General features: G+C 32.5%; 1 protein-coding gene across 1 annotated transcript in view; it reads right to left on the bottom strand.

The window, feature by feature from the left end:
• yip2 (yippee interacting protein 2) overlaps nucleotides 1-17,372 on the bottom strand; it is a 38,375-nt gene extending 21,003 nt beyond the window's left edge. The window contains exons 1-5 of the mRNA XM_089233251.1: nucleotides 17,226-17,372; nucleotides 10,544-10,576; nucleotides 6,490-6,656; nucleotides 4,443-4,574; nucleotides 944-1,060 (exon numbers count right to left, since the gene is read on the bottom strand). Coding sequence (XP_089089377.1) covers nucleotides 944-1,060; nucleotides 4,443-4,574; nucleotides 6,490-6,656; nucleotides 10,544-10,562 — 435 coding nt within the window. The 5' untranslated portion in view covers nucleotides 10,563-10,576; nucleotides 17,226-17,372. The remainder of the gene's footprint in view (nucleotides 1-943; nucleotides 1,061-4,442; nucleotides 4,575-6,489; nucleotides 6,657-10,543; nucleotides 10,577-17,225) is intronic.
• Between the last annotated feature and the right edge of the window lie 967 nt (nucleotides 17,373-18,339).

The raw sequence follows: 18,339 nt of genomic DNA, 5'->3' as shown, positions 1-18,339 counted from the left end.
AATAAATGTGAGGGGGAAAAAGTTTATTAAATTCATATACACATAAAAAAGCTTTGATGCATTAATTACAGCAACCAGCACAAAATACGGAATTTCCTCTAATTCACATGTCTAACATATTCCAAACCACATAAAAAGCGGCTCCACTGTATTATTAATGAACTATATCAATGTATTCATTGTTGTTTAACCCTTTAACTGTGCAAAATATTACATTTATGTATTTCAGTTTAATTGTGCAGATTATATTTTTTGGAAAAATACTTTAAAACATATTTATCAAGGAATCATTATCTCAAGGGGAATTACAGTACATAGTTTTTCCAAGAAGTCTTATTGCTTCTCAAAAAATAAATTTAATCCTAATTTAAAATATTGAACTGATTGATTACAACAATTGTGTGCAGTTTACAAATCATTTAAAAATGAAGTTCAGTTTAATATTCATATATATTATTTTATACTATATATTTACTATGCTATACTATATTTTATACTATGCTATACTATATTTTATACTATGCTATACTATATTTTATACTATGCTATACTATATTTTATACTATGCTATACTATATTTTATACTATGCTATACTATATTTAATACTATGCTATACTATATTTTATACTATGCTATACTATATTTTATACTATGCTATAATATATTTTAATGCATTCACATGTATTCTAAATGTGTCCTGTCTGAATGAAAGCTCAGAAACCACCGAAAATTATAGCACATTTTTTTTTCAATAAAATTCTGCACAATATTTTCTGGAACATAAAATATTTAAACAATATTTACTATGAGTAATGGGGAATAAAAATGCAATCGGATTGATAAATTTAAAAAATGATTTTTTTCTTTGCAAATACAAAAACCTGGCTAAAGGAATTATTATTCATGTTAGGTATTACCAATATAAAGTATGTTAAGATGTACCTTGAGATCAGTACCAAATCGTGTACCAAATCTTATATCTCTAACAACATAAGGTGATTGACTCATATTCTCAGTACCACTAGTCAATACAACCTCTGCTTCTCTAAGACAAATTTCCTGGAAAAAAAGAGAATTATTAATACATAAGAAGTTATAAAAGTCCATTTAAACAAATAATATTATTGAATCTTGTTACTGAAATCCAGATCACTGATTCACTTGATTCACCTTTGCATTGAGCTGTGGTCTCAAATCTTAAGTCAGGAAAGACAGGGCATCAACTTTTTAATTGAAAGGTAGACGAGGGAAGACGTAAAAAAATTAAATTTTGTATCTGGGTACAAGTACAGTTCTAGTAAAATAAATGACACATATAAAATGAATGTTACTTGAATACTTTTTCCTAATTGAAAGCGTTTCTCTATAACCAATGATTAACAAGTAATTTAAGCTGAAACAGACTTAAGTTTTCCCACAGTTTAACATTTCATAATATAGCAGAAACTCCAAATTTGGCTTCAATAATACTGGGAGGAAAAAATGTCCAGAGTCTTAGGGTACTTTTTACAATATTTTGTAACACAGGGTCGAGCACTCCCAGAATTAAGAAATAAAAATCTTCACACAAACCTCAAGCTGAGTACCTAAAAATCTAAACACTTAGATCTGGATGCCCTCCCACTGATTTATTTTAATCTCTGAATTTAAAGGCATACAATTTTAGCAGAAAACCTGTAATTCTCAATTCTCTTAGAAGTTTAATCGATGAAACATTTACTTTTCTTATTCAAACTATTCCCTCTAATTTATGTCAAGTTTCGACTGCGCTAACACACAAGGAATACATCTACTCAAAAGACACCAGCTTTTTAATGTTGGAGTCTGGTTCATTCCTGCCATGCTGAGAAAAGGGAAGTTAATTCAAAACAACAATATCAATTTATACTTTCAGTGGGTGCTGCCTCTCTACCACCATGAAAGGCCGCATGTATTTCCTAGATACCCTGATATAAATTTGCAAAAGTTCAGTAAGTAAATTTTTGATATAGTTGGTAGAATAAAACTTGGGTAATCCGAAGTTCAAAGTCACTGGAAAAAAGTTTGAATTATCCAATTAATCTATCCTTGGATTCATAAAATGACCGCAAATTGCACTTTAAGCATCAATATTCACATAGGATAATTATTAATTATTAAAATTTGATCACCTGCTACGAAACTATCCCATAAATTGATATAATTTTTACTTTTCGATACTTTCCGTGCTCTTAAAATGACAATAAAAAGTTTGATATTTAAAGGTACACCCTTGATCCATAGGCATAATCGAAGATGGACTTGGAAGTCTGGGGGGGGGGGCGGCGGCATGGTCATTATTTCTGGGTGGCACGATGATGTCAATTCATATATACAGGGTGATTATAAAAAAACTATCCCGACATATGGGCCCCTAACTATCATACCATTCACAGAAACTGAATGAAATTTTGGCATAAGGTATTTTGATGTATGCGCTCAAGAATTATATGGAAAACAACAGTGTCACTCTAAAAGTTACGGTTACAGTGAGAAAATTTCGAAAATATCAAATGGAAACACCAAGTTTTTTGTATTGGAATGCGATCTCCATACTGAAAAACACTAAATAGAGTTGGAATGGCACCTGTATCACGAAAATCACCGGCGGTAGATAGGCTAAAAGTGAGGACAACCAATAAGAACAGAGAAGCAGCATAAAATAAAGCATTTTATTGTGTTTCACAAATTTTCCACATGACCTTGTGGAGGACTAATCAGGCTGGGATCTCAGCCGAAGAAACGGTGTGACGAATGAAACTAACATTAATGCTCTGGTGCACGGTAAAGTCCTTTTCACTTTTTCCTTGCCTAGCTCCGGGGATTTTCGTGCTACAGGTGCCATTCCAACGCTATTTAATGTTTTTCAGTATGGAGATCGCATTCCAATACAAAAAAATTGGTGTTGCCATTTGATATTTTTGAAATTTTCTCACTGTAACCGTAACTGTTAGAGTGACACTGTTGTTTTCCATATCATTCTTGAGCGCATACCTTAAAACACCTTATGCCAAAATTTCATTCAGTTTCTGTGAATGGTATGATAGTTAGGGGCCCATATGTCGGGATAGTTTTTTTATAATCACCCCGTATATTAGATCAGTCGACTCCACCTTTGACGCTAGGGGGGGGGGGGCGTATCTCTGCCTGCCAATGTCCATAGTGGTAAACATTCTCGATGCACTCCAGCTGAACAATGTTAAAATGGGCATTAAATTATTTAGAATAAATTATTAGAATTATAAAATTTAGAAATTAGCATTTGGGTATTTACCTATACTGACGATTCATAATTGAGATAGCTTACTTGCCATTCAAGCACTTTTGTTGGATTCATTTAGCACAGATAGGCTTTTTTTGAAATCAGATCACAGAGTTTTGCCAGTTTCCAATCAACAATGAATTTTTTTTTTGTCGAACCGAGTTGCTAAAAAAATAAATCTAGCGCGAAAAGTAAATTACATTCTGATGTATGTTTTATCATACAAAGGGTGCCATTTTCAAAGTATGCTCTCTTTTTTTTTTTTTTAATCAAAGGTCTATCATAAACACACCAAAAATAGTATCTTATATAGCTGCCTCGCAGGCGAATACAAGAAAAGATGCAGTCTGGCATTGATGCATACAAGTTTTGTATGTTGCTCTGAGGCATGTTCGTTGCAACTGGACCTCTAGTACCTGCAAACTCCCAGGTTGGCAAATTAGTTGTCCCAGCTGGTCTCGTATCTGCTAAATTGGCAATAAGTCAGGTGAGTAAACCGACAAGAGGAGATTTCAACCTCACATAAACATTCTAGAGAAACTCTTGCACTATGTAGGTGAGCACTATCATGTGAAAAATTACTGCTCGGAGCCCTACCATAAGTGGTAAAACATGTGGTTGCAAAATTTCCTGGGCTAGGACAATTTTTCAAGTGAGGAAAAAAATTTTACCAGAAGAAAAAGCTCCAAAATAATGCTTCTTTTGACTTTTTCAGGGGGCATAGTGACCCTCTTTCATGTTCAAAGATATGATGCTATAAATTCAAAACATTTTGTGCTGCTCTCAGCCTGCAATTTTGTAACTATATAAAGAAAATTTTAGGCATGAATACCAATTTTTCAGTCGCCATGGTGAGCTGGCACCTTGGATTAGCCCAGCCCTGGGCTACAACATATGGGTATACCCATGATTTTCCCATTTCTCCTGTTGCAGAGGAGATATCACTGTAGGATAATATCACTTTCGTTGCTGCTAGAATCGCTAAACATTTGATTTTTTTTCCATTCTAGTTTATATGGTACAGGAAGATGAGGTGAACTCACTTCCCCTTACAAGTGGATTTTAAATGGTCTCAAATCAGTTATTTAATTTATAGGTCTACCAATTATTAGTATTTCAAATAAATATAAACATAATTAACAAACAGCAAAAAAGTTTTACCTGAGATCCTGTAACAATAGCTTGAAAACCAGAGCCACATAAACGATTCACAGTTAAACAAGGTACGGGATCAGGAACTCCACATTTTAAAGCAGCATGGCGAGATATGTAAGCACCATCTTTTGAAGTACTCTATACATAAAAATCACATAAAGCTAAGAAAAAAAGTTTGCAACTTTATTCTCTGAAAATACTTAAAATTTAATGTCTATGAATTGAAAAAACATGACAAAAAAGTAACGTGTAGAAAATTTATGAAAAACATTAAGGAAAAATTCAGGTACTCAGCAGTCATACATTGTGATATTTAATGGTGTATATATTTTTTTTATACTTTGAATAAAATTATACATACATTCAAAATCCATTTTCAGCAGAACTAATTTTTGTCATGCTAGTGACAGAAACTGGATACGATCTGCATGAACTAATATTGTGGCAATAACTGAGAAAACTAAATCTTCGCTTGTTTCCAAAAACTCAAATGCGTTGGTATTGAGAGCACACAAGTGCATGCAAATAATTTGAACTCGTCAGATGAAGTCATATTTATTTCTCTTTATATATATCTTGTTTTTCCCAACGACAGATTGATGTGATGATGCCTGTGATCTGTTACGTATGGATGTTTTTTGATCGAATAAATGTTCATGAATTTTAATTATTGATGAATGCTTTCTTTAACCATGGCCTCACATGATAGAATACTTGAAGAATTAGTTCGCAAAACTGAAACTTCAGAAATGGGGAAAAGACATTCAAAATAATGGCATATTAATCGAAATCAGAGGCTAGTTTGTCAAAATGTGTTGGTTCATGAAATCGAGTGAGACCGTAAAAGTATTTTCACATTACTTCACTTCAAATTACTAACTTCTCAAAATTATAACAGTAATTGAAGATCTTTTTTTTATTATTAATTTGACAATACACAAATATACATATGAAATTGAATGCGCACACAAACAATAAAGACATCTGTGTGGCCCCAAGGGACAATTGTCCTTCCAGGAAGCCTATAAGATCTTCAAAGGAAATCAAAGATCTGCTGGGAAAATGAACTTTAAAAGGCTATATTTGGAACCCAACACTTACGGTATATGAATAACAGTAACAAGTGATAAACTGCAATTTTGCGTAATTGCTGGCTTATGTATATAATCCAGGGCTTGACAAATCAAAAAAATATTTAGGCACTAGCCCAATTTCTTAGGAGCTAAGCATGGTCTTTGCTCAAGAAAAAAAGTCCTATATAATGTTTTTTTAAAACTTTTCTGGGACTCTCTTCTTCTGGGAATAACTTCTCATGTTGAATAAAAGATGGACTATAATGAAAGCAGAAAATTTTACTTCATCCTCTGATTCTAATTTAGCAATCACATATAGAAAATGTTTGGCACCAATACAGATTTTATAGTTGCCATGGCGACTTGGCGCCTGGGATTTGTCAAGCCCTGGTATAATCAACTAATCTTCTCAGTGAATTTTATATGTCAATCACATTTACTGGTGATTATGTATAATTCCCAAATTAAGTTATTGAATTTGATGGATGGGTACTAAAAATTTCCCTGGACAGATCACGTGATCTCTTGGGAAAATGTAGATTACATTTAAAAAATAGTAATCACACTTACCAAAATGGTTAGTGATTATGCATAGTTACCAGCTTTACAGCTTTGCCATAACACAACAAGGTTCTACAATACCAACATTTTTTTTAAGGTTATTTTTTTTATTAGAGTCAGACTCTTTCTTTAAAGAAGAATTTAAAGAAAAATTACATTTTCAAGAACATAAATATATATTTTTTTCAGATTCGTTCATGAAATGTTAATTAGTATGTAACTTTTATTGGGTAGACCTAAGAACTTTTCTCTCTCCTCCCCTGCAAATGAGATAGTTGAAAACTACCCTTATTTACCATATTTTTTGGCAACAGGAAATAAAATAATAGCATCAAGTCTTATGATTTTAAAAATGAATCACAAATGATATTTAATTTTCAGCATTATTTGCAAACCAAGATAAATTTGATTTTCCTTACTTGATTAACATTTCCTACAATCACAGAGTTCACCTGATTTGGGGTCAAATTTGCTTGAGTTAGAGCACTTTTACATGCTATAGCACCTAACTCTGTTGCAGTAATGTCTTTTAATGTTCCTCCATAAGTTCCGAAGGCAGTTCTTTTTGCACCAACAATAAACACTCCTAGTAATAAGAATTTTTTTTTAATTAAAAAATAATGGCTTCTATAATTAAGATGAACATATTACGTATATTTTACTGAACTTGAACCATGTTTTTTCATTCTGGAGTTAATCTTTCAGAAAATAAAAATGACCCATTTTTTACACCATAGCTTACTTAAAGGGTGGATATAAGAGATTTTGCAGCCCAAGGCAAAAACAATTTTTACTCACCAAGTAAAACACTTCATCAGTATTTCGTGCAGTGATGATCGACAGTAGAAACCTTGGTTACGCCTATTGTTCGTGAAAAGACCTTTTAGGGAAACCTCATATTTGCGCTTTGAAGTTGGAAAACCACCAAAACCATCTCTATCAACACCACTGTACAACTGAGGGATTCAAGTTAAGCTTTTGCAATTGGGAAGAATCAGGACATGCAGCGAGACCTCATAACAAGGTTTGGCAAGGTTTTCAACAGTATAGTAAATGTCCAGGCCCGTAACTAGGCTTCTGCAAATGGGGCACTGCCCCAGAGTTCCGAGCCAAATGGGGTCATACAAAAAATATACTTATGTTGCATTATAATCCTAAAGCGCCCTAAGAAAAGGATTGCCCCCCGGGGCCCCGAGAAGACACGCTACAGCCCTGTAAATACTATGCTTTTTACTGTACTGTCCAAAACCATCTAACTTCCTTCTCAAACCCACAAAAAATTAAATACAAAGTAAAAATAATATTTATAACAAAATAAAATACTTTAAAAACAATGTTTCGAACAATGATCTGCTCGTATCGTGATATTTTCAAAAATATCTGATATTTTGATATATCAGATATTTGATAAAATAGTCAACATATTGTTGATAATAAAAATTTTCAGGCTTGATATTAAACCAGGTATCTTCAACCCATTGCTTGTGAGCACCACAGTAATCTTTGAAGCATCCAGAGTGCTCGATGCTTGAGTCTGATTTCATGCTCACGATCACTTGGTCAACATTCCTATCAAACACCTTGTACAAATTATATTCAAGGATTGAAATGAATTCTGATTTCATGCATTTGTATGTCAAAATTGCCTTAAGGGTGCGCTTCTTTTGATGATGTGGGTACAGGCAGTGCTTGTGACTAGAAAAAGGTTGAAAACCTCTAATGCAAACTAATTAGTTGGAACATATCCCATTACCTAAAAACATTCATCTGATATTTTTAAATAATATAATGTTTTTAACATAATTTTTCGCATTCAACATCAAAACTGTTATTTTTGAGAGAATATATATAGTCAAGCTAATATAGATTATGAAAGTTTCCACAAATGGTATAAACTACAAAATTTAGAACATTTCGAACTTGACATCAAGATTTACATTTGATAATTATTAATAAGATATTTTAAATCCTTTTTCACAATTGGAGCAGGCAAAATATGATATTTTTGAAAATATCTACACTATTTCTCTCTCTCTCTCTTGACTGAAAATAAAGAACCATTCTACTAAAAATAAAAATAACATTGTTGACAGAAAATAACCACACTTGACTTAAAATACAAAGACCACAACAGGTAAAATGCCCACAGAGAAGGCTGAAAAAATATCAGCCCATTTAGCACTGAAAATAATCATCAAAAAATGAAATTGGCCTATTCTCGACTGAAAATATCAGCCCAGTTATGGTTGATAATATCAAACAATTTTTGGCTGAAAATATCAAACCACCCTCAATTGAAAATATCACACCACCCCTTAACTGAAAATCAGCCTATTCTCAATTGAAAATATCAGCCCATTTGTGAAAGAACATATTAAACCATTCTTAACTAAAAATATCAAACCATCCTCGACTGAAAATATCAGCCCATTTACAACTGAAAATGCCATTTGTGGCTGTAAGTATCAAATCATCCAGACTGAAAAATATTAAACCATTCTCAATTGAAAATATCAAACCATTCTCAACTGAAAGGGTACCAACCCATTATCAACTGAATATTTTTATATTCGAACAAATCTGTTTATTTACAGATGAAAATACCAAATCCTTTTCAACTGTGAAATAAATAAATATTCACTGTGATATATATCAACGAACCCTGACTATAAATAATTGCATGTGACTGTTGATTACAGACTATACAGATTTTATGAACTCATATCTGCCAACTTGAAAAAATGGCCTGTGAACACCATAGGTGTTTAACCAAATGCACCTTTAGAAAATTTCACACAATTTTTCTGACAGATTTTAGATTTATAGGCCTACTTGTTAATGTGCTTGTGGTTTTTTCTAAGTAAAGGAACATCTGCTGTTTTCCTCATATTTTGGCACTGTGAAGTTTTAAAAACGTTCAGAGTTTTTATATTATGTTGGTATCAACAAAAGAAAATCCACCTGGCATGGGTGGAGATAGGGGGGGGGGCATGTTCCCCACCCAGCGTCAAAGGTGGAGCCGACTGATTAATGCATATGCGTATAAATGAACTGACATCACCATGACCCCCATAGCAATCATCGTGCCACCGCACACTTTCAAGTTTATCTCCGCCTATGCTATTGGGACTTTCATACCACATTTAGCCACTTAAAGACAGGTTTTACATAAGTTTATGATAGTTAAGAACATTTTTTCTACGATTTTAGACCATTTCAATTTTTTTGAGATTCAGATTTTTAGTTTTTCTTAATTTGCATATAATTTTTAACGTGTTGTTACTTTCAGAAAAAGACAAGTTATTGGTTTCCATGTCAGGTACTTCTCCATTATAACCATATCACTTGGCACTTTTTGTCCTGGTGAATTTTCTTTGAATTTATGCCTCTTGTTTAATGTTAATTTTTTTAGTGTAAGTGTCCAGAAATTTGTTTTTTCAAAACTAGGCATGTGAAAAGAAACAAGCCACAATGCACCAATTTGGCGCCAGAAATGCATGTATGGTTATAATAGAAGAGTACCCCATGTCATCAGGCTTTTTTGAGGTTTTGAATAGTGAAATTCCAGTGTAAAAAATCCAAAGCCTAATTAAAACAAACTTGCCATATCCCTTACGTTGAAACAAACTACTCATGGCTGATTTTTTCCTATTCAGAGATTTGCCACATTCAAGTTTTTCCTCATCTAACTGACTGACTAAATTATGATGAAGTCTTGTAAGCTAGGAAAGGGTGCATTAACTAATGAAACTGAGAGATTAGGCCTTCATTTTGTTCAAGTAGGCACCTTTCCGATTTGTATAAAAAGTTGAACAAGAGTATTTGATCAACTGTTATACTTTTTCATTTTCACATGCAATGGGAGGAGGGGGTTTGATATCTCCCCCAGCCAAGATAAGAGTTATTTTGCAGTAAAAAAGTAAGGAGGTTGTCGGGTTCATTTTCGATGATTGATTGGCTTCAACCATAAGCACTGTCACTTTTTGATAATATTTGATTTAATCATAACTTTTAATGATAAACATTAAAATATTAACACATCCTCCTTGCTTACAGCGAGCCTTTCAAATTACCTCTCGAGTCCACTGGAGCCATTTTCTAACTAAAAGAAAACACCCACACAGCTTCTTTCCTCTTCTCCACCAAGGGCCTTCCACCCCCACCCACACTTTCCAATTCCACCATGCTCCTTCTCGATAGGGGAAACCTCACATTAGAGGTCTGCCCCCTCCCCGAAATATTAGAAAATAGCTGATTTTTATGGGATAACATAAGTCTGCCTCTTTGGTCCCCCTGAAACATCAGCTATCCACCCCACTGAAAGAAATTTCTATGACTATGGTTCTGCTATGTAGGTAACATAAGATTATGCAACAATTAATAAAAAAAATTATAAAGCTACTTAACACATTCGATTTGAAAGACAAACCACAAACTAAAATATTATCTCCCAATCAGTGAAAAAAACTTTACCTCTAAGAAGAGCTGCCATGACAGATTGGTCCCCTAGAAGAAAAAAGTTTGAATTAAAGTCATTAAGTTGAAAATTAAATTTTTTACTGAAACCTTTGAATGAATAACTGCATAAACTTAATAGGAAGGTGATACATGCAAAATCTTAAGACATTGAAATATGATTGAAAAAGTGTTTTGATTTTAATCTCTTTGCCAATATTAGGGGTCATTCAAGTATTACGTAAGCATCGGGGGGGGGGAGGGGTTTTGGATTTGCCGACTTTTGATGACAGGGGGGGGGGGTTTGAAGGTTGCTTACGTCATCAACCACCCTTTTTGAAGATATATGAAATATTCTAAGCTGCTGACGAAATTTTGCTGACAAGGGGGGGGGGGGTCAAAAATGGCTAAAAATCTGCTTATGTAATACTTGAATGGCCCCTTAACACCGTACGCCTATTTATTAGCTTTGATTCTTTCAATAAAATTTGAAATATACATATGTCCCCAGGATAGCTGCAATATAAAACCCAGCGGTAAGAGTGAAGATTCTTATTCACACCAGAGGCACTGACATGAAAAAACATTAGCTGGGCTGAAAAAGTTGCACGTTGCCCGTATATGGGTCATTCCCAAAAAAATACAAATCATTTCCGAGACTCTAATTTTTTTTTTACAAAATTTCAGAGCATTCTGGTAGTAATTTTAATTTTTTTTCTAGTTCTTCATTTAATTCTGCCATATGGCATTTCTTAATTTGTTGCAAATGGTATCCAATTTTTCAAAAAAAATCATTGTTTGTAGCAAAACCTCAAAATCTGGCTGTCCCAGCTTCAAAAAAGTGTTAAACAAAGAGACTTGGTGCAAATCTAGAATTTTTTCCAAAAATTATGTTTTATACATGTGCCATAGATCAGTGATGCGCAAACTTTTTGAATCGTAAATTTTATCGAGGACCCCTTCATAGGCTGACCGTATGTTTCAGTTTTCCAGGACATTGATTTTTTTGCAAGTAAATGTGCGCTGTTCCGTTAGCCCTTTTTAGAATGTTTGTTTCAATTTTTATTAGGTGATTTGAATTCCAAAGATATTCCATTTTTTTTAAAAATATATAAATATTTATTTTGTTTCCTGATGTACTTAATGTCCCTTATGCAAGATGGAAGTGTAGCGAGGTAGGCCTATATGGTCCTTGATTTTTGTATACAGGGTGATTAAAAAGAACCATCCGATTTCAAAATGATTCTACACTTGAAATCAATCATTCAAAAAAAATTTGTTCATATGTAAAATTTAGACACCCCCCCCCCCCCGTATATTCATATATCACTTATCGTTTTCTTCTGTTTTTAATTTTTAAGAAATATACAATTTTGAAATCGGGTGACTGTCTAAGTCACCCTGTAAAAGTACAGACTTACTATCGTCCACTGCATGCCAGAAGCATGAATGTACAAATTTTTTTATCAGCTGTTTGGATACATTGTTTTGCTATCTAAGTTGTGTCTGAAACGTGAATGTGCAATACGTTTGTTTGGATAAATGTTGATAGTGAGAAACACACGTTGCAAAACATTTTAGGAAAATAACTTGCATAAAGTAACACGGGTAGAGTAAACATTCAAAGGTCATTCCCCCACGTTCTTTTTTTGCAAGGACATTGCAAATTCAAAATTCTGGCATGACTGAGCTGTTATATTGATTATTGTACAAAATTACACTGTCTGATAGAAATGTAGCGAATAAAGGCATTCTTTAATTTTAACTAGAGATGTTAGGTGAGAATATTCTTCGGAGAATGAGAATATTCATTTTTCTTTTAAATCATTTACATTTTTTTACTAATTTTGTTTATATTGTGAAATATAAATTAGTTTTCATTGCCTGAAACATTTACAACAAAACAATTTTTGGTATAATCACCCCCAATGACAACTTTTAGCTTGAGAATATTCTACAGGTCATGATGAGAGGTTTTAAAAGTTTGGTTATAAAGATTTTAGAAACCTTTAGATTAAAACCTTGAAAAAGTATTTTAAAATTAAATAAATTTTCAGAAATAAGTTCACAACAAAAGAAATTAAATCAAAGTTGATTGATAAAGGAACTATTCTTATATAATCATCTTCATTCTTTATTATGAAATATTTTCATTATTTATTACATATTATTTATTACATATTTATGAAATATTAAACTTCAAGTCATTGGCTATAATTTGAGATCAATTTTATATTGAAAATTAAACTTTAGATGTGTCTAAGGGTCAATTAAGTGGGAGTAAAAGGTTGACAGTATTTTATCGGACAGAGAACCATTGTTTTCTATATTATTTAGACTCATTATACAATTACATAAGTGACAAAATGATTTGCCTGCTGCAACAACCTAAGAACAAATGCAACAGAATTACAACTTCACGTTCTTTCTGCTAGTAAATTGAGTATTAGCGCTCCAAACATAAAATCATCCAGATTGCTCCAGCTTGGATCACATCTTGGCCTTTTGGATAAGATCGGAGTTTAGCTTAAATAAGGGGCGGAGTGGGAAAACAATTTAGGTGGCAGAATCCCAAGTATTCAAGTCACTCGAGTCTTCAAGAATCTTTATGAAGCAGGCCCTCAATAATTCATGAACATACAAAGCTATGCACATACCCTTCCCAGAGTGCTTTATTAAATCCCTCATATGCCAGATGGAAATGTCTAGCACCCCTTTATTGTTTTGCTTTATTGGAACCGATGAGTGGGAGGGGTGTCACTTGATTAACTTGGAGCAACTTACATTTTGAAATGGCAAGCATGCATTTCAGCACCGTGTAATGTAGGAGCAGTTAAAGGGTAAATTTGGCGCCCCCTCTAGTCCAGCACCTAAGGCACCATACCCACCTGCCCCCCACCCCCGTGTTGATCCTGGTTTTCAAAACACTTGCTATAATCTAAAATGAATCCACATTTACAGCTGTATCATGTATTTTGCAATAGCGGTCAAAAAGATTGCTCCGGTAGTTCTAGGGAAGTGTGGAAATTCTGGTTGTTCCAGTGTTAAGAACCCGTGTAGTAGCAAAGCGTCCTAGAAGTACAAGCCATAATGTATCACTCTGCCGAGGTTGTGACGTCACAATCCGGGTCCTTAGCCCCAAAGCAGAATGTTTTGTGATGTTCTGTAACGAGCCCTCAGCTGACTGAAAATGTTCTGCGGTAAAAATTCGCATATACATAATAGCATTTTTTTACACTATTCTTAAAATTCTTCCAGATTGTTCTGCAACAGCACTGGTTGTTCTGTGATGTACGTAGCACATTTTGGCACATTCTGCTTTGGGGGTCCTCAGCGTGGCTATTTTGGATGTTTTAACGAAGCACACCACGTGCATTTATCATCATATTTTATTTAAATTTTCTTCGAGTTTTTAATATTTATTTTACTATTTACTTATTGTTACTGCTTTTTTATTTGTTGAAACACATTAGCGGGAGAAATTTCGTTTAAATAGTTGTAAAAAGAAACAGAGAACTTCGATAATCATCTGATGACGAGCAAAAAAAAAAGTATGTAGCTATTTGTAAACAATTCAGTCAATACATCTGAAATATTTATTTTTTCTGACTATTTTGCATAACTAATTTGAAAGTAGATATGTTCGCTGCTGTTTCATGTCGAAATTTTATTTCCTCCTGCATTGAGAGCAGTTTTTTATCCACTTGTTTAATCATTGGAGCACATTTTTCAGATCTAATATATAAACTTTTTTTTAATATTGAGTAAATCACATTTCTCAGGTCTGTAATTAATTAAAAATACAAATATTAATGTGCAGAGTGACGTGAAATTTAATGAAGGGATAGGCTACTTTTTAAATAAATATAAAATAGTTTGCAAATTCAACTTGCATTTTAAATCATTAAATTTAAATGTGAGTCATCTCCCTATGTAAGCATTCTTGCACAATTCAGAATATTTTATAATTCAATAATTTTGTTGCCTAATATGCTGTATATTATAAATACTACACCTATAATATTTTACATTCTCTTGTAGGTGTCTTGGTGATGCTGTGTTTGCAGCGGTAGGTCAAACTGCAAGAGGAAGCGAAAGACCGAATGGAACCCTCGTCGTACTGAGAAAGGAACGACAAAGTTACCAATTAAAAGAAAGTCGCCAGAGGAAAGAAATAACAAAATCAATGAAAAGCAATTCAAAGAGTGTCACTGTCTCACTCGATAATCATCTTGTAGCTGAGTCTTCTTATGAGTGGTTCCTAGGAAAAAACTCAGTGTACTTCATGGTAAAATAAGTGAATTTATCCTTTCTGCATGAATAGTTGGAACTGAGTTTTATGGAAGCTGCTCGCTAATCTCCAGAAATGATATTATGGACATCAATACATTTTATTTGACCAATCCAGTTTCATATCGTTTTGTGAGGAATTCAAATAAACTGATACTACCTCATGCATATTACTTCAAGTATTGCTGCAAAAAATAGGTGTCCTAGCGTATGGTACAGAATTCAAACGTGAAACATCTAACATGAAAAGTGCTGCGGAAGTTGTGAACTTCTTGAAATCAAGAAGTTAGTTGGTTTGATAATGGCCAAAATTTATGTAATTATTATTTTAAGCTTGAAACATTTTATAAGAAAGCTTCAATTAAAAGTTTGACATCAGTATAATATTCAAGGTAAGTCTCTCATGATTGTATCAAAATAATATCTAAAGTATTCCTGAATAATTACATAAAAACTAAAAATGATAACTTTAACACCAAATCTTCAATTAAGGGGTCTCGTACCTTTTAACATTGTGGAAAACTATGCTGTAATAGAAATATCATTAAAAATACTATTTAACCATCGATTTATTCCAAATTTTTTACAAATGTTCTTGATTGTATGTGCTATCCTATGCTGGTATAAAATTTTACATATCTTAGATACTTAATCTTTTGTGAATTTTCAAATAAAAAAGCATTGAAACAGCTCGCATACATGATAAAATACTATGACATCAATGTAATTGATTAAAAATAAAGGAAACTGTTCAATTCATGAAATAAAGCAAAAGGTTGAGATTTCATTGACTCAATCTTATTTAAAATTAAATTTTAACCATAAAAATTTTTGGAATTTGAAATTTAAGTTTTAAAATTTAATTTTAAATAAGATTGAGTCAATGAAATCTCAACCTTTTGCTTCATTTTATGAATTGAAAAGTTTCCTTTATTTTTAATCAATTTTTATTCGATTACATTGATGTATTTTATCATGCGCTCAAGCAGTTTTTAATAATTTTTTTGTTGTTGAAAATTTACAAAAAATTAAGTATCTAAGATACGTAAAACTTTATACCAGCATAGGATAGCACATATAATCAAGAACATGTGTAAAAAATTTAGAATAAATCAATGGTTAAATAATATTTTTAATATTTCTACTAAAGTATAGTTTTTGCCATGCTAAAAGATATGACACCTCATAAAAGAACTCTTCGATTAAAAGAAACAATTTTAATTGCATTGAATAGTTGATTTTTTAAATTTTAAGTATTTAAAAAAAAAAAAATGTCCTGTGCATTTTGAGTAGACATATGAAAACATGTTTTACATTTTTCAGGAGATATGTCTTTTTAATTTCGACACTTAATATTTAAAAAAACATTGATCCCATGTTAACATTTTATTTTCGGAATTTTAGTTGAATATTTATTTCTAAGTGTTCACAATTCGCCATTTAAAATTAGAAACTAAAATTTATTTTATGGAAATTTTATAAATGAGTGCAACAAGAGAGTAAGACTTTTCATAATGTGAAATCCCATCAGAATTTTGAAATGTGTTTTCAAAGTTCCCCTCATAGATTAATAAATTTGAACATTTACAAAAATTTTATGTTTAGAGCAGCAACTAATTTTAATTTTCCTTTGAATTAGAATTGATAATATAAATGTAGCTCAGTGAATAAAAAATATTTTAATGGCATTGTTGTTCTTTTTATTTTTGTACATTGCCTGTGTATCATTTTATTTTAAATACAAATTCTAATAAGTCATATAAATAAAAAAAAATGAAAAGTCAAATATATATTACCTGATTTTTCAAAAATATTTGCTTGGGAGCAAAAAAAAAAAAAACCCTAGAAATAGGGGTTGGCAGAGAATTTGTGAAACCTCTATTTTTTTTTTTTATAATTGTTAAATTACCTCTTTTTATAATTTTATCATTCATTAATTTAACATTGTGTTTTCCGTATACCATACTAGGTAATAATTGCAATAAAAAAAAAATCGTAAATTTTTCTTTCCAATTGCCAAAAAATACATGGTGTACGCGGTAGGACCCGGGTTGTGACGTCACGAAAATATGCTTCAGGCTTGTAGTATCTAGGAGGCTTTGGTAGCATACCTCATTATCTAGCGGCCCCCGGGTAGGGCCATGCCATGCGTTAAGACAGCTCTAACGCAGGGTACTATTTACAACGATTAATTAGTTAATGACACCACTTTGAGTAACTATAGAGAAGGAAATTAGACTGCAATGATACGTAAGTTTTAGAGTTCCAGGTAAAAGCTACATTTTCACCCTGTGGGGCCCCCTCACGTCAACGCCCTCAAAACAAACACGTTTGACCATAAAAGGTTAAACAGAATCTACACTAAAATGCGAAATACAAACATGTTAATAGGTAGTGAATTACTTTATACCTTTTATAATTTCACGAACCCAAAACCTGTTGAACCGACGCTATGACAACCCGAGATGATAGAATCTAAAAAACGCTTGTCATCTTCAACGAGCAGCGATTCCAAGCTACACGTGACTACCATTATTTACCTTTGAAGTTTGAACCTCGAGAGGGTCTTACACGATATTCAGAACAGTTGATTTGGATGATAATATCAGAATGTGACCATATTTCCTCAAGAAAAATACGGGAATTTTGTTTGCAAAAACGGGAAAATACGGGACATTACCAATTGTCACCAAAAAGTCACCAAATTACGACGAAATTACAAATTCTGGCGCAAAAAGCTAACAAAATTTCTCAAAAATACCCCGATGAGGATTTTTAAATAGACGTCATAATCATGATCATCCTCACTTTGAGGGACAAACAGCCCGGGGACCCGAGACAAATCTCATTACTTTTGTTATTTTTCCACTATAAATTCGCTATGGAGGGGAGTCGTCGAAGATTTCAGACTATTTTCAGCCTAGGGGCTCGATCAAAGATATGGGGGGCCATGTACTGTGACATGAAAAGCTGGAAAAAATACTTATCGAATACATACGGATGAATTTTTATTTGTGTATATTGTTATATATTATTTGTCCGATCAACTGTGAGCCTTAATTTTTCAAGCTAAGGAGAAGGAAGTAGGATTTTAGGAGCATTTTAAAAAATAATAATTTTCATATGCTTTTGATATTCTGCTCTTTTTTCATCTGCAAAGTCTCCATTTATTTGTACAATTGCACTTGATACTGTTAATATAATTTTTTTATCTGGTAATTGTGTGCACAGAATTCCTTTACAATGTTTATAAATATAACATATAGGCCTGTTATTTAGTCTGCCCCTCCAACATTTCTTTGCGTGCGGTACTTTTTGCGAAGGTAACCGGCACATATATCCAAATTTATGGTCAAAAAACAACTAATTCATCAATTGTAAGATTAATTGTTGCATAGTAATTTTTTAAATAAGTGCGTTGCTATTGAAATTTTTTTTTTTGTAAATATGAATTTTAATTTAGTTTCAATTTTTAATTAATTTCAATTTTTAATGAAATTTTTAAAAATATAAATTTTCATATT

Source organism: Pholcus phalangioides, unplaced genomic scaffold, assembly GCF_987345545.1.
Source record: "Pholcus phalangioides strain wild (caught in Gottingen) unplaced genomic scaffold, Ppha-v1.0 ptg000007l_1, whole genome shotgun sequence".
Classification (NCBI taxonomy): Eukaryota; Metazoa; Arthropoda; class Arachnida; order Araneae; family Pholcidae; genus Pholcus; species Pholcus phalangioides.
The sequence above is the reverse complement of the archived record's forward strand: the minus strand, read 5'-3'. Positions and strand labels throughout refer to the sequence as shown.